Raw genomic sequence first — 23,903 nt, forward strand, 5'->3', positions numbered from 1 at the left:
ACTGTTTTTGATCTGATAGTCACATGCCCTTTCATTCCTAAGTTCTTAATACTGGAACCAAAAATGCACTCAACGAAAATGAAAAAAAAAGCTCTGAGATCATGGAAAATGGGAACAATACATGTTGATCCTGGAATTCATTTACCAGAGGAAATCCGGTAGCTGTCTTTATTTTACTTGCTTCAAACAAAGGGAAGGGTGCAGGACAAGGAAATTGTGTAAAGCGGAGGTGGGACTTGATTCCAGGCGGAGCCGGGAATGTCTAAGTAGCTATTGCTAGAGGTAGTATTGTGAGAACCGCAGGTTCAAGGGCAGTACTGCTCCCAGCCAGAGACACGCAATTATATTAGCTGTTCTTTTCTTAGAATGTGTGTATTTCAGAGGCTAAGCGAGCCAATTTTCCAGCCCTTCCCCTCTCATCTAGAGATACCTATTTGAGCCTAGAAAAGGTGAGAACCCTTTTAAAGTTTGATGTAACAGCCAAGAAGCAGAAAAGGAAAGATATTGCTGATCCTGGGATAGAAGCTAAAGTTGGTAAGGCCTGGGAGGGGAGAAGTAGAAGGAGGGAGTGGAAGAGAACATTGAAGGCAGTCACCAAGTAAGAAGCACTGGGCAACAGTTTGTATTTACTAATCCCCAGGAAAAAAGCATCAGTCAAGGTCAAAACAAGCCTGGTCAGCCTACCCTCCATCCCATCATGTAGAAATTGTTTTTGCTGTAGTAAAGACCTGTTAGTTAACTCTTAAATTTTCTTTGTAGAAATACAACTCAGGTCTGGTTTAAACAGGAATGCTCAAACACCCAAACCACATCCCCACTTTTCTGAAGGTTTGAAGATCTCACAACAGCATTGGAGGCAGCAACACTGAAAAGCAGAGTGGAATTCTGCTTTGCCTGACATGATACAGAACTCTGGCCTAACACATTCTTTCAAACATGTATTTATTGAGCACCTGCTGTGCACCAGGCACTGTACAGGCTCTGGAGGTACAGCAGGGAGTAACACTGACAAGAGTGTTCTGTTACTGAGTTGTTCTTGTAGTGAATGTGGGAATAAAGAGGAGAGATCAAGTATGATGCATGGGTTTCTGGCTGAGGTGACCGAACAAATTACTGAAAAGAAGACGAATGGGGGAGGAGGGAAGAGAGGAGTTTTCGTTTTGAAAAGAGGCACAATGTAGTGGTTATAAATCTGAGTGCTTGAGTCAGATTGTCTAGGTTTAATTCCTCACTTCACAATCTTACTAACCTTGGGCAAATTACTTCACCCTCTGCATCTCAGTTTATTCATTTGTAAAATGGGGCTAAAGGAAGTCCATACTTAGTTGGGATGTTATGAAGTTAAGTGTGATACTATCTATAAAAAAATACTTAAAAACAGTGCCTGACACTTGGTAAGCGTTATATATAAGTTCGATATATTATTATTATTATTATTATTATTATTATTATTGGAAATATTGAGATTGAGACATGTATGGAACAGTATAGCTGTAAACAGTTATGAGAGAGGGCTTTGGAGCTAGAATACCAGCGTTCATAATCCAGCTCTTCCACTTACTAGCTATGTGACTTTGGGAAAGCTACTTAACATTTCAAGCTGTCAGTAGGGATAATCACTGTATCAACCTCACAGGGTGAGGATTAAATGAGTGCATTTGCATAAAGCACTTAGAAAAATGCCTTGTACCTGGTTCAATTAACTATAAGTAGCATCGATATTATTAGTGTTATCATTCAACTAGAGAAATTAAGCAAGCAGTTGGATGTATAAGTAACGGACTCAGAAATGAGATTTGTGCAAATCAGATAGAAACCTTTTATTGTTGTTGGTTTTCTTAAATCCAAATGCAAAAAATAAATGTTACAGAAAATAGAAAAAGGCCAATTGATAGCTTTTGTAATTAAGTTCAACATATAACACTTGGGCATTGACTTTGTGCCCAGGGTACAGAGATGAACCTGATGTCAATCCTGCCTTTAAGTAAACTTCCAATCCAAAAGACTATTGTAAAATCCACACATCCTGCCATTTGGGTCCTTGGAATTTACTTCTCTTCAGCAGGGCCCTATTATGCCTACTAGAGGTGAAATATAAAAAATAATCACAAGTAGGGCACAGACACTGATCAATCAATTCAGGCTTTAATGCTATCTTGGAGCTTTGGGCCCCTGTTGGGTCAGATATTAACCCTTTAGTTGCTAGGTCACGGGGATGACATGGGGAAGGGCCTGTTCATGGGGAGGGATCAGGGTGGTGACAGTGAGGAGGGGGCACTTAGGAGGTGGGAGCAGCAGCTACTTATAAACTGATGCAGAAATATTTCAATATTCTAACCATTGGAATTCCTGTATTGGTAGTACCAACTAATATATCAAACATGGTGAGGGACCTTAATCTCTACCATTTTTTTCTCTTGTCCAGAAAAACCTAAGATCTACGAGAAGGAGACAGATTTGAAGAACATCCAGCCAGTACTCCTAGGCAGTGAGAACATCCTTCGCTGTACAGCAAGTGGTCTACCTTTGCCCTCCTTCATGTGGGCCTGGGAGCCCTGCAGCCATAAAGATGAGTTGTAAGTGACTCGCAGACCAAAGAACCTCACATGGTTCAGAATCTTGGGTTTACTGAGCTACACGATGGACTGGCAGTCTTAAGATCTTACCAGGAGATTTTCTTTTTCATATCATGTGACAGGTGTTGTCCATGGTTTTGGAATGGGGCCCAGGAAGCTAAAAGAAGAGGTAGTACTCCAATAGGTGTCAAATCCCAGGATTTTGCCAGTTCCTTTTAAAATCACACCCTCACATTAGAGGTATAAACAACTGTTATGGTTAACAGGCCAGGGAAATTTAGATTTAGATTGTGACTTGAGATTTAAGTGGGAGGAGGAACGGAATAGGGCAGGTTTCCAAGTATCTGTCATTGCATGGAAAAAAAATACTGTGTTTTCCCGAAAATAAGACCTAGCCGGACAATCAGCTCTAATGTGTCCTTTGGAGCAAAAATGAATATAAGACCCAGTTTTATTTTAGTATAATATAAGACCCAGTCTTTTATATTATATATTATATTATATTATATTATATTATATTATATTATATTATATTATATTATATTATATTATATTATATTATAGACCCAGTCTTAATTTTTGCTCCAAAAGACATATTAGAGCTGATTGTCCGGCTAGGTCTTATTTTCGGGGAAACATGGTAGTAATGGTTTTGGAAAGTGGACATGTTTCATTTGTTTGAGAATTGCTTCCATAATAAGCCTGATTGGAATTATAAACCCACAATGGGAAAATCTGTCAGCCAATAGCATTTTTAGATCTCAGCACACTTATTTAGGCTCCTGTGATCCTTGTGTAGAAGATAGGGCAGGGATTCCTCTTCCCCAGTAACAAATGGAGATACAGAGGCTAAAGGGGATAAATGACTCACTTGTCACAACACAGAAGTCGAGATAAATCACAATGAGAGCCAGTTACCCTAAGAGTTTCCATTTATTGAAGCCCTACTGTATGCCTGGCACATATTAGATACTTTGATTTTTGCTTCAGAGCAATAAGCTCTATTTCAAAATGACTGCTTTTATGTGGTCCCTATAAGAATTTTGAGTTACATGTTGCCTCTATAAGAATCAGGGGAAAAAAGGGAAATTCAGAGAGGTAAAGTGAATTGCCCCAAATCCCAGAGTAGGCAGCATTTAAGAATACTTTATCAATGCTCACCACCCATCTCCTACCACATAACCCCCCTACAGGCTTGCCACATGCAACAAATTCCCTGCTTTTCCGTAACTCCGAAAGGGTGCAGGGAATAGTTCTCTTGGATTCCCACTGTTGTCTGAAGGTTGACATATTAGTTGACCAGGGAAGTTCATATTATTAACTCATTGCTGCACTGTGCTGAAGGTGGAGTTCTAAGCACATGGTAATGAATGAGGGAGTATCACTAGGAGATAGTTGAGCTCTGAGTGGGGAGAGTCTAGGAAATCTAATTTGGAAGGAACAGAGTTTGTTGATGTGGCCTTGGTTCAGAGGAAAATGTAGGAAATACAGTTATCTGACCAAGACCTAGATCTTCAAACAGCAGGGGCTCTCAGTCTTTGTCCCACAGGTACTTTCCAACCAGCTCTCATATGCCAGCTCCACTCAATTGCTTCCTGCTTATAAATAGGTCCTTGGGAAACATCCTTATCGCCTCTCAATAGGCACAAAGAAAGTGCTCTTGGGGGAGAATAACAGTGGCTTATCCATTTGCTTACTTTGGTTCTGCCCCGCCTCCTTTCCTTCCTCTGACATTCTGTAATTCCCAAGTTACCTCCATTGTTCTCACTCAGCTGAGCTACAGTAAAGCCAGGTGTATTTTTTACACCAATTTTCTATTTGGAAGAAAAGAGGAGGGTGAAATGTGAATATTTTTTCTGCGAGAATGCCTTTTCCAAGTGCCTCTCCTAACAAAGTTTTTATTAAGTAAATGGCTATTGAGTACGTATTATATTCTAGAAGTCATGCCAATTCCTATTACATTTATATAAAAATTGAATGGAGTTAATATTAGCCACATCATGAGGTTGTTTAGAGATTCAATTCTTGATTGTACATCAGATAAATACCCAGAAGTGGAATTGCTGGGTCATAAGGTAGTTCTATTTTTACTTTTTTGAGGAAACTCCAAATTGTTTTCCATAGTTGCTATACAAATTTGCAATGCCACCAACAGTGCACGAGGGTTCCCTTTTCTCCACATCCTTGCCAGCACTTGTTTGGATTTATTGATGATAGCCATTCTGACAGGTGTGAGGTGATAACTCATTGTGGTTTCAACTTGCATTTCTCTGATGATTAGTGATGTTGAGCATCTTTTTATGTGTCTGCTGGTCATGTGTATGTCCTCTTTGGTGAAATGTCTATTCAGGTTCTCTGTCCATTACTCAATTGATTGTTTGGGGTTTTTGTGTTGAGTCTTATGAGTTCTTTGTAGACGACTAGATAAAGAAAATGTACATATATACAATGGGATATTACTCAGCCATGAAAAAGAATGGAATCCCGCCATCTGTGACAACATGGATGGACCTAGAGGATATTATGCTAAGTGAAATAAGCCATACAAATACCATATGATGTGACTTATATGTGGAATCTGAAGAAAAAAATAAATGAACAAACAAAACAAACAGACCCAGAGATACAGAGAACATACTGATGGTTACCAGACTGGAGGGTTTGGGGGGGCTGGGTGAAAATTGTGAAGGGATTAAGAAGTACAAATCAGTAGTTACAAAACAGTCATGGGAATGTAAAGTACAGACTAGGGAAGATAGTCAATAATATTGTAATAACTATGTACAGTGCCAGGTGGGTGCTAGACTGACTGGGGGGATCACTTCATAGGTTATGTGGCTATCTAGCCACTATGCTGTTCACCTGAAACTAACATAAAATAATACTGAATGTCAACTGTAATTTAAAAATAAAAATACAAAAATATTGACTGTACATGAAGAACAAAAGAGGATTATGATTGGGGCAGGACCTACTTTGGATAAAAAAGACATATTTTGGCAAAGAAAGGCTTTATGAGGAAGAAATATCTAATCTCAGACTTAAAAGATAAGGAGCCAGCCATTCAAATAGTTATGCAACAGAAATATAATTTTCTAGTAGCCACATTATACAAAGTAAAGAAAGTAAAATTAATTTTAATAATATATTTAACCCAATATATTCAAAATAGTGTCATTTAATAAGCAATCAATACATTAATGATATATTTTCAGTCCTATTTTTCATATTGTCTTTGAAATCTTGTGTGTATTTTATACTTACAGAACATCTCAATTTGGCTTAGCCTCATTTCAAGTGCTTATTGGAATCTCCAAACAAGTCCACAACATGGCTAATATTAGCTCCATTCAACAGTTTGGGAAACTGAGTCTCAGAAAGGGGAAGTGAGTGGTCAGAAGCCACACAAGTTTGCAGTGCTTGGGCTGAATTGCAGTTCTGCTGAGTACAAGTGCAGTGCCTTACCATTCCCTCTAGTAATCTGACTTCCTACATGTCTTGGCTGGCCAATAGTGCTCCAGAGCTATTCTCATGAGCCTCTCCTCTTTGTTGAAGGTTCAGAGTAAAAGAGCTTATTCAGAAAGAGGTACCAAGTAAAGTAGAATCTAATAGGGCTTCATATTCTATATGAAGCAAGGGTATGGCCTAAATAAGAATAATACTTTTTCTTATGTTTACTGACCTCCAGCCACAAAGACCTCCTTGTTCCTGGAACATGTCAGGCATGCTCCTAGCTCAGAAACTTTGCATTTGCTCTTTCCTCCACCTGTAATTCTCTTCCCCAGAAATCTTTATGGCACACATTTGATTTCTTTTAGACTCTGTTCAAATGTCACCTACTCATAGGGGCCTTTCCTGACCATTTTGTCTTCTAAACTATGTACCTTTCCAACCCATTAATCTATTTTTATTTAACCATGACACGGTTCAAATGACTTTACATACTCTAGATCAGGGGAAACTTCCTGTCCAGAATCTTCTGGATGACATATCTTCCTAGACTAGAAGACAAGCTCTCTGCAGTACTTGGCATGCATTTCTATCAAGAAGACTGTAAATGTGGTCTCATTCTTTTCCAGGTGTATGGAACGGGGCAAGCGGATCCAGCTTTCCAATGTGACTCTGAAAAGTGATCTCCCTACAGGCAACAGGATCCTGTCCATTGAGGAGACGGTAGTAACAAGTGGAGAAAAGACAAAGGTAGAATTCTTGGAGTTGCTGTGGTAGAAGTAACCTCATAACCTGTATATGAGTGGGCCTGCTGTTCAGGCGCCGATGTCACATTCCAGGAACTCCTGGGATCTAGGGTCTGGTTGAAGACTGTTGATTATAAAAACCAAGCTTTAGTCATGGCGTAGTCACCTTTAAAAGAAATCTACTCTTAGGTCAACTCTTTCTGTGTCCCAAGGTGTTGAAAATAGCCTTGCAAGGGAGGCTATTGTAAAAGCACCTGCTCATCTGGAATTCTGGAATCTCTGGGGCAAGTGGGGAAAGGAAACATTAACAAGTCATTTTGGGGGAAAGGGGCCAGAGAAAGGCTTTTACAATCCGATACAGCACATACACACAGCACATAGAGGCCTCGGTTTACCTTGATGCTGTCAGACCTGTGCTCAACCCCTCTATCCAATGAAAGAGGCAAAAGAAAATGCCAAAATATGGACACCAAGTAGAATGTGGCAAATGGAGAAAAAAGGAACATTAATTAAGGTCTGTAGGATCTTACCAACAATAGCAGTGCTGTGCGATGGAAAACCCATCAGACTGGAACCCAGAAGACCTCTTTTGGAATTCTGGCTCCATCACTTACTCACTGGCTGTGTGAATTTTGGCAAGTCACTTCCCCTCTATGGAGCTCAGTTTCACAATAAGTGAAATTTATTCATTCATTCAACAATTATTCATTGTGTCTACTATATGTCTGGGACTGTGACAAGTATAAAGCAGACATCCTTTCCGTCTTCATGGAGCTTATTATCTATCATGGGATATGGATAAAAACAATAGACTAGTAATTTTTACAAATGTAGATTACTGTAATGTCCACAAATAAAAAAATGAGTGTAATTTCATGGGGGGGGGCATGACATGCTTTGGATAAAAAGACATATTTTAGTGAAGAAAATCTTTCTAAGGAAGAAATATTTAATCTCAGACTTAAAGGACAAAGAGCCAGCCATGCAACCAGTTATGTAACAGAAATATATACAAACCACAAAACTAAGCCACATATGTAATTTTGAATTTTCTAGTACGACATCATACAAAGTAAATAAAAGTGAAGGTAATTTTTGTAATATATTTAACCCAATATACCCCAAATATTGTCATTTCATAAGCAATCAATAGAAAATATTAATGATATTTTCAGTCTACATCTTTGAAATCTTGTGTGTATTCTATATTTACAGACATCTCATTTGGCACAACTGCATTTCAAGTGCTCACTAGCCACATTTGACTCATGGATACAGTATTAGTACACATCTAGGCATTTTATTTATTTTTACATTTTTAAAAATGTATTTAATATTTTTAAAGATTTTTATTAAAAATAATGTAAAGATTTTGTAGGGTGTCAGATAGTCACTTGTCTTACTAGGGAGACCACTTCATGGATCGTGTAGATGCTTGACCACTGCACTGTACACCTGAAGCTGAAGCTGAATAATATTGTATGTCAACTATAATTTTATATATATATATATATATATATATATATATATATATATATATATATAAAACTATATATATTGTATGTCAACTATAATTTTATATATATATATATATAAAATTATAGTTGACATATATATGTATATAAAATTATAGTATATATAATTTTGCTGTATATATATATAGTCATGGGATATGGAGTATAGCACAGGGAATAGAGTCAATGGAATTGTAACAGATATATACAATGTCAGAGGGGCAATAGATTGGGGGAGGGGTTTAGCACTTTGTGAGGGGTCAAATGTCTAACTATTGCATTGTTTTGTACACCTAAAACTAATAAAAAAGATCGTTATTAAAATATGTCTAACATACAATATTATATTAGTTTCAGGTGCACACTATTAATTATTAAGCATTTATATATCTAAAGAAGTGATCACCATAAGTCCAGCAACCTTCTGACACCATACCACATTATCACAATATTATTGACTATATTCCCTGTGCTGCACATTACATCCCCATGATTTATTTGTTTTGTACCTTGAAATTTGGACCTCTTATTCCCCTTCACCTTTTCGCCCATTTTAAAATTTTCAATTACAGTTGACATTCAATATTATTTTATATTAATTTCAGGTGTACAGCATAGTGGTTAAACATTTATATAATTTAAGAAGAGATTTCCCTAACTAGCCTAGTACTCACCTGGCACTATACATAGGTATCACCATATTATTAACTATATGCCCTATGCTTTACTTTACATCCCCATGACTATTTTGTAACTATCAGTTTGTACTTATCCCTTCAGACGTTTTCACCCTGTCCCCCAACCACCTCCAATTATCACCCCAACAAATGTAGTATCCATCTGGCACCATACATAGTTATTACAATGTTATTGACTATATTCCTTATGCTATATCCTACATCCTCATGATTACTGGATAACCACCAATTTGTACTTCTTAACCCCTTACCCTTTTTGACTTTATTCCCAACCGCCCCCCCCTTGCATCTGGCAACCATCAATATGTACTCTGTATCTGTGAGTTTGTTTCTGTTTTGTTTGTTTATTTTGTACTTTAGATCCCCACATATAATGGAAATCACACTGCATGTGTTTTTCTCTGTCTGACACTCCACTCAGCATAATACCCTCCAGGTCCATCCATGCCACAGCACATGGCAACAATCCATTCCCTTCCCTGGCTGAGCAATACTCTATTGTAGATATGTACCACCTCCTGTTTATCTACTCTTCCATCAACAGACACCCAGGCTGCCTCCACATCTTGGCCATAGTAAACAATGCTGTGATGAACATATGGATGCACACATCCCTTCAAAGTAGCGTTTGGGTTTCTTCAGATAAATACCCTGAAGTAGGATCACAGGGTACTTCTTTGTCTCTTGTTATAGCCTTTGTTTTAAAGTCTATTTTGTCTGGTATAAGTATTGCTATACCAGATTTTTCTGTTGTTTTAACTTCTATTTTCATAAAATATCTTTTTCCATCCCTTTACTTTCCATCTCTGTACGTCTTTCAATCTGAAGTGAGTCTCTTGTAGGCAGCATATATAAGGGTCTTGTTTTCTTATCCATTTAGCCCTCCTATGTCCTTTGAGTGGAGCATTTAATCCATTTACATTTAAAGTAATTTTTGATATATATGTAGCTATTACCATTTTATTATTCATAATTTTGATTTTCTTTTCATCTTAAAGAAGTCCCTCTAACATTCCTTGTAATACTGGTTTGGTAATGATGACCTCCTTCAGCTTTTTCTCGTCTGGGATGCTCTTTATCAGTCTTTCGACTCTAAATGATAGCTTTGCTGGGTAGAGTAATCTTGGTTGTAGGTCCTTGTTTTTAATCACATTGAACATTTTCTGCCAATCCCTTTTGGCCTATAGTTTCTGTTGAGAAATTATCTGACAATCTTATGGGATCTCCCTTATAAGTTACTAATTGCCTTTCTCTTGCTGCTTTTAGGATTCTCACTTTGTCTTTAACCTTTGCCATTCTAATTGTAATGTGTCTAGGTTGGGCCTCTTTGGTTTCATCCAGTTTGGGACTCTCTGCACTTCCTGGACTTGTATATCTATTTCCTTCACCAGGTTAGGAAAGTTTTCAGTTATTATTTCTTCAAATAAGTTCTCAATTCCTTGCTTTCTCTCTTCTCCTTCTGGTACCCTTATGATACATATGTTGTTATGCTTGATGTTGTCTCCTAAACTATCCACATTGTTTTGGATTCCTTTTTCTTTTTGCTGTTCCAATTGGGTGTTTTCTGCTACCTTGTTTTCCAAATCGCTGACTTGATCCTCTGCTTCATCTATTCTGCTGGTGATTCCTTCTAGTGCCTTCTTCATTTCATTTATTGTATTTTTCACGTCTGACTGTTTTTTTTCTATGGCTTCTATGTGTGTTTTTTTTATGCTTGCTATCTCTTTGATGAAGTTCTCACTAAGTTCCTTGAGCATCCTTATTGCCATTGTTTTGAACTCTGTATCTGTTAGGTTGCTTGCCTCCATTTTGTTCAGTTCTTTTTCTGGAGTTTTCTCCTATTCTTTCATTTGGGATGTATTTCTTTGTTTCCTCATTTTGGCTGCCTCTCTGTTCATTTCTATGTGTTAGGTAAATCTACTACATCCCTCAGTCTTGACCAGGTGGCCTTATATACCGTGATTCCCTGAAAATAAGACTTAACCAGAAAATAAGCCCTAGCATGATTTTTCAGGATGACATCCCCTGAACATAAGCCCTAATGTGTCTTTTGGAGCAAAAATTAATATAAGACCCGGTCTTATTTTGGGGGAATCATGGTAGTAGGTGCCTTATGGGGTCCAGTAGCACAATCTCCCTGGCCACCTGTGCTGGGTGCTCCAGGAGTGGCCCTTGTGTGGGTTGTGTGTGCATTCCTTTTATAGTTGACTCTTGGTTGCTATTGGCATGTCAGTGGGTGGGATTGAGCCTCAAGCTGATTGGCTCTGGAGTGTGGCCACATTCATAGCTTACAGACTGCTGTGCGGGTTGCTTACCCCAGGGAGTGGGATTCGCCCTAACAGGCTCTGGTGTCTGTTGAGACCGCTCCTTGGTTGTGCTGCTTGTGGGGCTAATTAGGTTGTGCTCTGCTGTGGTCTGAAGCCAACCTCCAAGTATGTTGGTTCTGGGGCCCTTTGTGAGGGGCTCCAGTGCAGGCCCAGATCAGCCACTGCCTGTGACCAGCTGAGGACAATCTAGTAGGAGCTACAAAGTGATCTGCAGTCATTCACAGCCTCTGCTAAACCTGTAGGTGCATGGGAATGGCCACACTGCAACCGAGGACATTTGCCACTAGTGCAAGGCCTAGGGTAGCTCCACAAAATGCCAGGACACCCCGAGGCCTGCTGCCACCTGCTGGCTCCCTTAAGTTTCAGCCACTGCTAAAGCCTTGTGCAGTATACAAGTTGCATGTGGCAGGGTCTTAGGGAATCAATAGAGTGGGAAGAGTTATAGTCACCAGGTTAATGTAAATTTTGGTTTCGTGCCAGTGCTGAGCCTAAAGTTACTCAGCAAAAGCCTCAGAGAACACAGACGCTAGTCGCCTCCCACCTGGTATATGTGGGACTCTGATAGTTTTTCAAGAAAGAGTGCGATGTGGGTGGGGCCAGCTGCTCTTGGAGAAAGTTCCTCCAGCATTGGGGAAGTTGGGTGGGGCAATGTTCCAGTGAGTTAGCAGGGTGGAGATGCAGACCTCACCAGACCAATCAGATTCAGATGTGGCCTGTGGGGGGAGGGCTCAACACAGGAAAGATGCCACCTGCTTGTCAGCTGCAAGGTAGGAGGACCTCCTCACAGGGAAATGGCAACTGTTCTCTAGCCCTTAACCCAAAGCAACATGCGGTTTGCCCCTGTATGCTTCTGACACCCCCCAAGTCACTGTCTCTCCACCAGAGCCTAAGGAGAGTGCCTGGTAGTGAGAGAGTCTGTGTGCATTCTGTTTAACAGTATATCTGGGTTTCCCACAGTCCCACCCAGATGGTTGGGATTCCCCACTGTTTTATACAGACAGATGTTGTAGGGGCTCCCCATTCCCTGTACCAGTACTGAGGGCTGGGGAGTCTAGTGTGTGGCTGGGGTCTCTTGCTCCTCCAGGGGGAACCTCCAGGGCTGAGATATACCTCACAGTTCTCAACCACTCCACAGAGGTTTGAGGCCAGCCTGTTTTTCCTCTCCACCCCTCCTACCAGTCTCAATGTGGCTTCTTTATATCCTTAGTTATAAAACTTCTGTTCAGCCAGATTTCAGATGGTTCTCCAGGTTGATTGTTCTATAATTTAGTTGTAATTTTCATTTGTTAATGGAAGGAAGCAGGCACAGTGTTTATCTACTCTGCCATCTTAGACCTTCCATCAAGGCATTTTCTAAGACACTAAGGCCATAATGTGTTCGTTTGGCAAATTTGAGAAACAGAGAGAAAGACAGTGTAGCTAGAGTGTAGTGAGGGAGAGAGTGATAAGAATTGAAGCCAGAGAGGCAGACATGGACTTGATGATGCAGGGCCTTGGAGGACATAGTAAGACTTCATCATTTCATCCTCAGTGCAAAGAGAAGTTGTGCAAAGATTTTAAAAGCATGACTCAAAGTATCTTTTAATGAGATCACTTGGTTTACTGTCTGATTTCTTTGAAAACTCGAATTGGTTTGAAGGGAGCAAGAGAGGAATCAGATAGATCAGGTACAAGTCTATTTCTGTGGTATAGGCAAGAAGGGTACTGGCCTGTACTAGGAAGGTTGCAGTATAGATAGAAAGAAATTTATGGACTTTGGATATATTTTGGAAGCATCACTGACAAGTATTGCTGATAGGATGTATGTGTTTGGAAGAGAGGGAAAGAGAAACCAAGAAATATTCCAGACGTCATCAAAATAGCAGTGTGAGGTGAGCTTCAGGAAATCTCCCCTGGAATTTACAAAGTATTAAACAGCTATGCCTCCACAAAGGACTCCCTGCACAGCAGACAGGCAAGATGAAGAGGCTAACTACTGAATTCACCTAAAGGTGGGCAAATTGCGCGAGCAGGGGAGGAGTGAAGGGAGAAGTGCAGAGACAGAAATGCGCAGGCGCATGACAGTGACCTTGCTCAGTGCTCCAAGCTCGCTGCATCCTGGAACTACCACTGCTGCGGGAAAGGAAAGAACTCGGACAGCTAGGGCTCTGTTTATGGCACACAGGGCTCAGGGAAGAGCATAAAACAAGACTGAACCCAATGCTAACCACAAACACCTCAGAGCAAAGACTGAGGGAAGAAGGCTAAAAACGGTTGTTTAAGCCCTCACTGCCGAGCAGAGAATGGAAGCCTTAGGCACTGAGACTAACCTCGCCTCCAGACCCTGCCAGAGCTTGCCCAGCCCCCACCTGCCCAGTGCTAGAAGCGGAACAGTAGCAGTGTCACATCAAAAGAAAATAATATTTCCAGCTCTGAGAACTGTGGTCCGCAGACACAGATTCACAGCCCACAAGTTCCAGCAAAGGGGAGGAAGCTGTGGAAGCAGGAATGGCTGTGATGGTCGTCACTGCCATCGTTCTGGGCCACCTTTCACAACTCTCCCTGCCCCTGTCCCCACCTATCTGTGCAGATCCCTGCAGGAGTAAACAGAACTGCTGAAACACACGGGCTCTGAATCTGGTGCAGGAAGAGATTTGGAACTTCAAAGGCTCTCCGCATCTGCACAGGGACTCGGCACCCTATGACCCAGGTGAATTGTTAACAGAGGAGAAGCCCACCTTCCAGGGAATCCCACAATTGTGTGAGAAGATGGAATAGTGCAGAGAAACCACACAACACAGTGTGAGAGAGAAAAAAGGGCTGCAGTCGGAGAGAAAATAAAACATTCTACCAAAATGTACTGGAAAACAAAAGAAAGACCTCTTTCTATCAACCTGTTGCAGAATCCACTCCTGTAGATGTCTAGGAAGAGAAATAATAAATCATAAAACTCCACGAATAACCAAGGCAACAAGATGGCTCAGAAAGAAAGTGAAATGTCTCCAGAAAATGAACTTAAAGATATGGAAATATGTGACTTAAATAGCAGAGAATTCAAGACTGCAGTTCTGAAAAAACTCAATGAGGTGCAAGAAAACACAGAAAGGTAGTTTAATGAACTCAGAGACACAATCAAAGAACAACACGAACATTTTACCAAAGAGATTGAAGTTTTAAAAAAGAACCAAATAGAATTTCTGGAGATTAAAAACTCAATAAAAGAAATTAAGAATGAAATAGCCAGCTTAGGTAGTAGAGTTGACCAGATGGAAGAAAGAATCAGTGGCATCAAAGATAGAAACCTGGAAATGACATGCATGGAAGAAGAAAGAGATTTCAGACTTAAAAGAAATGAAAGAACTCTACAAGAACTTTCTGACTCCACCAGAAAGAGCAATATAAGAATAATGTGCATACCAGACGGAGAAGAATGAGAGAAGGGAAGGGAGAGTATATTCAAACAAATTGTCGATGAGAACTTCCCAAACTTGTGGACAGAACTGGATCCTTGAATCCAAGAAGCAAATAGAACACCTAATTACCACAACCTCAAAGGCCTTCTCCAAGGCACATTGTATTGAAGCTGTCTAAAATCAACGACAAAGAAAGAATCCTCAAGGCAGCCAGGGAAAAGAAGACGGTAACATACAAAGGAAAGCCCATTAGATTATCATCAGATTTCTCAGCAGAATCTATATAAGCCAGGAGGGAGTGGAACCAAATATTCAAACTATTGAAAGAGAGAAATTATGACACTGCTACTGTTGTGCTTCTAGCACTGGGCAGGTGGGGGCAGGGCGAGCTCTGGTAGGGTAGGGAGGGGGTGGCTAGTCTCAGTGCCTAAGGCTTCCATTCTCTGCTCAGCAGTGAGGGCTTAAACCATCGTTTACAGCCTTCTTCCCTCAATCATTTCTCCGAGGTCTCTGCTGTGATCGTTGGTTTCAGCCATGTTATATGCTGCCCCCTCAGCCCTGTGGGCCATAAGCAGAGCCCTAGCAGTCCGAATTCTTCCGTCTCCTGCAGCTGCGGTAGTTCCGGGATGCAGCAAGCTCGGAGCACTGAGCTAGGTCTGCATCCTGCGTCTGCGCGGATCTGTCTCCTCACTTCTCCCTTCCCTCCTTTCCTGCTCGTGCGATTCACCTAACTTTAGGTGAATTCAGTAGTGGGCCCCTTTGTCTTGCCTGCCTGCTGTGCATGGAGTCCTTTGTGGAGTTATTGTTGTTCAATTAGTTGTAAATTCCAGGGTAGCTTTACAGAGGCTCACCTCACGCCGCCATTTTGATGACATCAATGACTCTGGTAGTTTTGATCATGCTGAGCTTTTTCAACACTAATGAAGGATCTGTTGAGTATAAGGAAGATGTTATTTACATCATTCCTATATATAGAAAAACTGAGGCATACACGACCTCTGGAATATATGATGTTTCATGAAATTAGGGCTGTTTGCCCACTTTGTTCAATACCACTAGAATATGACTGGCATACAATAAGTGCTTAATAAATATTTTCCAAATAAAGAATAAGAGTAGAACATTTGCAGAAGTAAGAGCAGTCCAGAGTTGAAACAATGGGTTCTTTTCTGGGCAATGAATTAAGACTGATATGGACAAAGGAGAACATATTTATAGACACTTAAAATATAATTGGGAAAATAAGACACATATGAGTTCAGTGATAACTAACAAAAAGGCAGTGTGTGCTCATCACCAAATTGCAGGACAATGGGAAAACCTAGCTAGATGCAAGTTTATCTCTGTATTCTGCCACTCACTGGCCTTGTGAATTTGTCATGTAACCCTTCTCTTAAGTAGGCTTCCTTTTCTTAAGTAAGCTTTCCTATAAAATGGAAATAGGATGACCTTCCTGCCAGTGATCTTGTGAAACATAAGTGAGATATTATATGTCAAGTAATTTAGCACAGTGCCTGATACGTAGGAGGTGCTTGTTAAAGGATAGATATTATTGCTTGTTATTACTGATACTAATGAACACAGAGGAGAAAGCTATCATTGGAATTGGGGATTAGAAAGGGTTTCACAAAAGAGTTTTGATTTGAGATAAACACATAAAAGTTTGATAGAATACATATTTCTGCTTTTTCCCCCAGTAGGGTAAAACATTTCTAGAAGGTAAAGACTAGAATTAGTCTGTATTCTATATTGCCCTTTTAATAACTAACATATGTCAACTAGATCATAGAAATGGGAATCCAAGAATGTGAAATGGATCTATATGGTGGCAACTTTCTACATTTTACATGACATAGTACAATATTGTCTCTATGAAGACTGAAAATTTAAGGATGCACAATATAATCCATAGAGGAAAACAATAAAAATATAATTCAAAGAGGAATAGATAATAAGTTATTACATTAATTAAAATGCAATAATAAAAATGTTCAAATAACTCAAAAAAATGCAGGAAAGGAAGAACAACGAAACAAAATCAAAGAAGACAAATAGGAAACAAATGATAAAAGGTTAAATCTGAATATGACCATATGATAATTATATTAAACATTTATAGGCTAAACACTGAAATGAATGGGCAGAGATATATAGATAAAAATGCAAGACTTAACTATGTGCTGTGTACAAGAGACACATTTTAAATATGATGCAGATAGATTTAAAATAAATGCATAAAAATATATACCATGCAATCATAAGAAGGCTGGAATGGTTTTATTAATACCAGATAAAATTGACTTCATGACAAAAGTGTTACCAGAGAAAAGAAGGGGACCTCTTAATGATAAAGGGTCAATTCATCAGGAATACATAATAATCACAAATGTGTGCCTCTAAATATATAAAGCAAAAACTGACAAAGTTATAGGAAGAAATGGAAAGTTCTACAAAGTAGGTTTTAATATTCTTTCTCTCAGAATTGGTAGAACAACTACACAAAAAATTTAAAGACAGAAAATTTGAACAGTGTTCTCAGTCACCTTAGGTTATTGATATTTTTAGAACACTACATCCCCCAAAAAACCAGAATGCACATTTTTTTGCAAGTGCACACAGTATATTCACCAAGATAACCCAGGTGCTAACCCATAAAACAAGTCTCAAAATTTTTGAAATGAATGAAATCATGTGGAGGTTGTTTTCTGATGAGAACATAATTAAATTAGAAATCAATAACAATATGATATCTAGGAAAACCCAAAATATTTGGACATACCTAACATGGTTGCATGAAATTCTCCTGTGGGTTAGTAACTATTAGATGAAGGGAAGATAAAAAGAACGTTCAGATTTGGGGATGGGGACAATGACTTGTGTTGGCAAATTCCTTTCAGGGCTCTACTAAAGCCTTGGAAGATGAGAAGCACTGTTCAAAGGTCATTTTGTTGACCAGGCCTGAGGATCTTTATGCTTAGCTGTTAAAATTTTATGTGAGCACATAGGTTTTCATAAATGGCCTAATTCAGGGTTCCAGACTGAAAATAATGAACACTATCAACTTGGATTAAAATAGACACAAGCACAAATACACATGCTTGCACACACACACACACACGTGCCCATGTGCACACACACACAATCACACCATACATTTCGATTTAAAGATGCTAAACATCTATGGAAATATCTGCATCTTTTATGAAGTCATTTTTCCTCTAGAATAATATGAATTTGGCCTTACTTCTTATGGACATTCTGTTTCTACACAGGTCTTATTTGATTGAGAGGATCCTTGGGTATCCCAGCTTTGAGCACAGGAGGAAGGCTGCAAAGGGAGGCCTAGGACTTGCTTGTGTTGAGGAGGAAGGTGAAGTTCAGGTACCCAGGATGTCACAATTCTAAAGACCACTCTCTTGTACTACCAACAGCAATGAATGTGTGTCAGTTTGCTATTGCAGCTGTAAGAGATTACAGCAAACTTGGAAGCTTAATACAACACAAATGTATTATCTTATAGTTCTGTGGGTCCTAAGTCTAGGTAAAGTGTTGCTCTGCTGGATCCCCTGCTTAGAGTCTCACAAGGCTGAAATCCAGTTATTGATAAGGCTGTCTTTCTTTCTGGAGGCTTTAAGGAAAAATCTGCTTCCAAGCTCATTTAAGTTGTAGGACTGCTGTTCCATTTCCTTTTTGGCTGGCGGCTGGGGTTTATCTCAGCTTCTATAGGCTGCCCACATCCCCTGATCATGGCCCCCTTACTCTAACTTTAAAGCCAGCAACATCGTGTCGAGTCTTTCTCATGCCTTTAATCTTGCTCTGCCTCCCTCTAATGCTGCATTTCTCTAACTCTTCTGTGTCCCACTTCCACTTTTAAGAACCCATGTGATTACATTGGGCCCACCTGGAAATCCAAGATAATCTCCCTATTTTAAGGTCAGTTGATTATCAGCCTTAATACCATCTGCAAAGCCCTTTTGTCATGTAAGGAAATATCTTCATGGGACTTAACAACAGGAGGCAAAAGTCCTGAGGATCAAAATTCATAAGGCATTACCCAATAAAGTGCTCAAGGGACAATTCTGAGTGAGGTCAAAATTTGTGAGCTTGGAGACAAATCTTGGAGAGAAAGAGAATCAGGTAAAGGAAGATTTTTGAGTGATATATCTTATTTAAAGTTAAACAAAATAAAATTATTTTTTAAGGCTTTATTTACATCCTCCCTCAAAATGATTTTTGTTCCAGCTCTGGTTATGTATTAATTGTGTGATACCTCAGTGAGTAGCTTGCCTAGGTTAAAGGGAATAGCACAGCTAGGAGGAGATGTAAGAAACCTAAGAGCTCATCTTGCCTATTTTTCACACTCTGCAGATGAGGAAACTGAAATCCAGAGAGGTAATGGTTCTCCAGCCAATTGATGGTAGAACTGGGACTAGAATCCAGGTCCCCTACTCCTGTTACCGGAGAGTGGGCTATTTTTGTTGAGTGGGCTGTTCTCGGCGTCTCGTGCAAAGAATTGAGCAAGACACAGAACTAAAGTGGTAAAAGAGTAGTTTATTAGAAGAGATAGTACACTCCAAAGGATTTGGATCAGGCCCCGAGCAAAGGCAAGGCTCAAAAGGGTTAAAGGGCTTGGACTGGTGAGCACTTGGAGTTTTTATCCATTTTTTCTCTAGAATGGACTGTTCCTTTCCTGACATGGGACCTCTTGGTTGACACCTGTGATTGACAAGAGGCAATTACCTCATCTTTTTAGACTGCACATGTTACTTCCCAGAATTCATTCTGTTATAATGATATTAATGAACTCCCAGGCATATGTATGATATTATAATGTGATGGTATAATGAGGCCCAAGTGAAATGAAGGTCGTCGTGGCCTTTACTGCTCAGGTATGAATGGCCGGTTTAATCTAGTTGGGTATTTTGTACCCATTTGTTCTTCCTAGGGGTAGATAATTACAATGAAAAGGGAAAGTTTTGGGTGGAGAGGGGAGGTTTTTTGGGCGGTCGCATTCTGTGAGTTGTGTTGGACGTGCAGGAATGCAGAGACCCGATGCCTAGCTCTAACTGCCTGCCTTGTTTTCTGCTTGAGTGACATGATCCCCATAAAATCTCTATGGGAAGTTGAGGGACAGAAGGTCTTGTCTTCTGTATCTGCTTTCTGCTGGGCAGGGGCGTAGAGCTGTCCCTACCTATTGGGGGATTCATGGCATTCTCACCCTATCTGATCTCAGATGAGAGGAAGGGGTCTTGAGATCCACCTGGAAGACCGTGTTGGCTTCTTTGGTTGTGACTGGTAACCTTGCTGGGTCATCCTCTGCATCCCCAAGGCCCACGAATGAGGAAAAAATAGATTTTAATTAATCCATTGAGGTGTTGTTAATTGTCCAGGAGTTAGGCCCGGAACTGGTAGGAGAGAGCATTAGGCGTCAATAATTACAATCAACAAGTATGAATCAGAAGTTTTAGGGTAATTATCTAAAGCAGGGGTAGAAGCTGAAAAACTGGGGAAATGGAAACTTAAGGATGAAGGTAATTTAAATTTTCTTTTTTTTTTTTTATTAAATTTATTGAGGTGACAATTGTTAGTAAAATTACATAGATTTCAGGTTAAATTTTCTATAGGAAAGAAAACTCAAAAGTTTTTCAGTTTTGGGAGGGGGCTACTCATTGGCCCGTATCACTCCTAGTCCAGTATGTCATATCAAATTGTTCATGTCTCACAGTGGTAAATACAGTTGTATATCTTAAAGATAAAATTTATTTCAGGTCTTCCTTCCTTCTTTCCTTCCTTCCTTCCTTCCTTCCTTCCTTCCTTCCTTCCTTCCTTCCTTCCTTCCTTCCTTCCTTCTTGCCTTCCTTCCCTCCCTTACTTCTCTCTCTCTCTCTCTCTCTCTCTCTCTCTCTCTCTCTTCAAAAATACATCATCATAATGGGGATAAATAATTGTGAAAGTAGACACTGTACACTAGCACTGTAAGGGAGTCCAGGTGTTCCTACCCAGTCAATGGCAACATTGGAAAACGGGCATCTTCAGCTGAAGAAGTAGTCACTTAACATTCTTTTTTAGGATCTGCATGATAGACCCTGCAGATTCCACAGTCCTCAAAGGAAAACATTGTTAAGCAATCAGACTCTGGTAATGAGCATGACCTGAACCCAAATTGATTAATCTCAACTAAGTCCATACCTTGAGATAGGACACGTAATAAAAAAATAATTTGGTCTAGTTAATATCAATGAGTATATATTTTCCTCATAAGCCTCTTGGTAAACTGGTTGTAGAAGAAATATGATTGATGACAGAAGACAAGTAGGAAAAAGCTTGTTTTTGCCAATAGAATCCTGAATTTTCACCTGTGCTCCACTCTTAGATAATAAGGTACTTTTTGTTCTTCAGAGCCTACTTATTCAGAGCCTGCTTTCTAGGTCTCTTTCATCTTCTCCATCCACCTTAAATTTTGTTTTTCTATTGATTATCTCCATGACAGTCAATGGATAGGAAAAGAGGAAGACAAATAGTTCAGATTTCTGAGATATTCTAAGCCAAAGACTAGTGGGAAAGAGGTTAAGTCTAATGCTTAAAAAAAAAAAATCAGACTTGGATTTTCCACTTTCTTCACATAGATTTATTATTATTATTATTATTATTATTATTATTATTATTATTATTACATTAGCCAGAATGATTATTATCTCTTCTGAATTCCTTTAATTTCCAAGGCAGTAAAATACAGTGGTGAAAAACAGGGGTTCTCAAGTCAACCTATAGTTCTAGATTTCAATGTCACTTCCATTATTTCCAAGCTTCATGGCCTTCAGTATTTCACCTCTCTAAGCTTTAGTTCCTCATCATTCAAGAAAGGTATTATTAATAGTTTCTACTTTATAGAGTTGTTGGGATTATTAAATTAGATGAAATGAGATAGGACATATAAAATACTTATCATTGTGCCCGACACCGAGTACAAAGTATTAAATATTACCTGTCAATATTTTGAAACTTATGCTGACTAGGGAAATTAACTCCTATATGGCAGGCTTGTGAAAGATTCTATATTTATAACAGTTTCCCCATGAAATTAGATAATTTCTTATTTTCAGCCCCTTTCCAGGAGATCAACATTCAAAGAAGACCTTGAAAAATGTTTGTTAAATGAATGAATGAATAAATAAATATAGCCCTACTTCCCAGGTAGCCTCATGTATTAGTCACGATGCCCCCCGTTATGCTATGGAAACAAACAACTCCAAAATCTGATTGGTTCAAAACCACAAAGGTTTATATCTCGCCCATGCAATATATTCAATTGCTCATCAGAAGTAGAGCTTTTTTTTAAATTTAGGTTGGTGCAAAAGTAATTGCGGTTTTTGCAATTATTTTTAACCTTTTAAACCGCAATTATTTTTACACCAAACTAATAATTGTAGCCATTTAGAGATGGAGGCTGGCAGATTAGCCATTATCTCAAACACGACTGATTGTTATGCTGGAAAGAAAGAGCTCTGGAGGGTTTCACCATAGCAATTCAAAGTGCTCCAGCTTAAAAAAGACCAGCATCATTTCCATTCTCAAATCCTTGGCCAGAAATAAGTCACATGCTGCACTGAACCAGAAGGGATCCAGGAAGGAAAATCTACTATGTGCCCAAAAGGGGTAAGAATTAGAAATATTTGGTGAATAGCATTAATATCTACCATACCTTGTAACTATGACTAATGAATCTCTTCTCTCTCTTTAGACTCTGAGCACCCTGACCATATTGACCAGCAACATTTCTGGTATATACTACTGCACAGCTGTAAACAAGGTTGGCACAGATGAGAGAAGCATTCAATTCTATGTCTCAGGTAAATTCTGAACCAGAGAGGATAAAACAGACAAGATACATCTTTCATGATGTAATTAAAGATGCATGGAAAATGTACTTTTTCTCAAATCTAGGCCTGCAAAGTTGACTGAGAATCAGAAATTGAAAGCTCATTATATGAGCTTAAGGTAAAATTCTGCTGAAATGCAAATATCCTGGAAGGGGCAACACATTAAGTCAGTATTAGACATGAACACCTTAGCCAGAATCTGATTGTTATAACTTTCCTTTGAATTTTAGTGTAATTGTTTTATCTCTTTATTGAGGTGACAATTATTAGTAAAATTACATAGATTTCAGGTGTACAAGTCTGTATTACATTATCTATAAATCCCATTCTGTGTTAACCACCCAGAGTCAGTTCTCTTTCCATCACCATATATTTTATCCCACTTACTCTCATCTCCCACCCCCACCCCCCTTAACCACTGGTAACCACTAAACAATTGTCTTTGTCCATGAGTTTTTGTTTCTCATTTGTTTGTCTTGTTCTTTTGTTGTTTTTGGTTTATATACCACGTATCAGTGAAATCATATGGTTCCCTGCTTTTTCTGTCTGACTTACTTCGCTTAGCATTATACTCTCAAGATCCATCCATGTTGTCACAAATGTTCCTATATCATCTTTTCTTACCATCGAATAGTATTCCATTGTGTATATATACCACAACTGCTCTATCCATTCATCTATCGAAGGACATTTTGGTTGTTTCCATGTCTTGGCCACCGTAAACAAAGCTGCAATGAACATTGGAGCACACGTGTCTTTATGTATAAACGTTTTAAGATTTTTGGGGTAGATACCTAGGAGAGGGATTGCTGGGTGATATGGTAATTCTATTTGTAATTTTTTGAGGAACCTCCACACTGCCTTCCATAAGGGCTGCACCAGTCTGCTTTCCCACCAACAGTGTATGAGGGTTCCTTTTTCTTCACAGCCTCTCCAACACTTGTTATTATTTGTCTTGTTGATAATAGCCATTCTGACTGGGGTGAGGTGATATCTCATTGTGGTTTTAATTTGCATTTCTCTAATGAATAGAGATGTTGAGCAATTTTTCATATGTCTTTTTGCCATTTGTATGTCCTCTTTGGAGAAATGTCTCTTCAGGTCCTCTGCCCATTTTTCAATTGGGTTGTTTGTTTTTCTGTTGTTGAGTTTCATGAGTTTCTTCTATATTTTGGATATTAGCCCCTTATCGGAGGCACTGTTTGCAAAAATCTTCTCCCATTCAGTTGGTGGCCTCTTTATTTTGTTGATGGTTTCTTTTGCTGTGCAGAAGCTTTTAAGTTTCATATAGTCCCATTCATTTATTTTAGCTTTTACTTC

General features: G+C 39.2%; 1 protein-coding gene across 1 annotated transcript in view; it reads left to right on the forward strand.

The window, feature by feature from the left end:
• LOC109436875 (vascular endothelial growth factor receptor kdr-like) overlaps nt 1–23,903 on the forward strand; it is a 315,916-nt gene that overhangs the window by 172,581 nt on the left and 119,432 nt on the right. The window contains exons 11-13 of the mRNA XM_074323230.2: nt 2,426–2,576; nt 6,656–6,776; nt 22,445–22,553. Coding sequence (XP_074179331.1) covers nt 2,426–2,576; nt 6,656–6,776; nt 22,445–22,553 — 381 coding nt within the window. The remainder of the gene's footprint in view (nt 1–2,425; nt 2,577–6,655; nt 6,777–22,444; nt 22,554–23,903) is intronic.

The sequence above is a fragment of the Rhinolophus sinicus genome, chromosome 18, assembly GCF_057876585.1.
Source record: "Rhinolophus sinicus isolate RSI-liver-muscle chromosome 18, RSI-T2T, whole genome shotgun sequence".
NCBI lineage: Eukaryota > Metazoa > Chordata > Mammalia > Chiroptera > Rhinolophidae > Rhinolophus > Rhinolophus sinicus.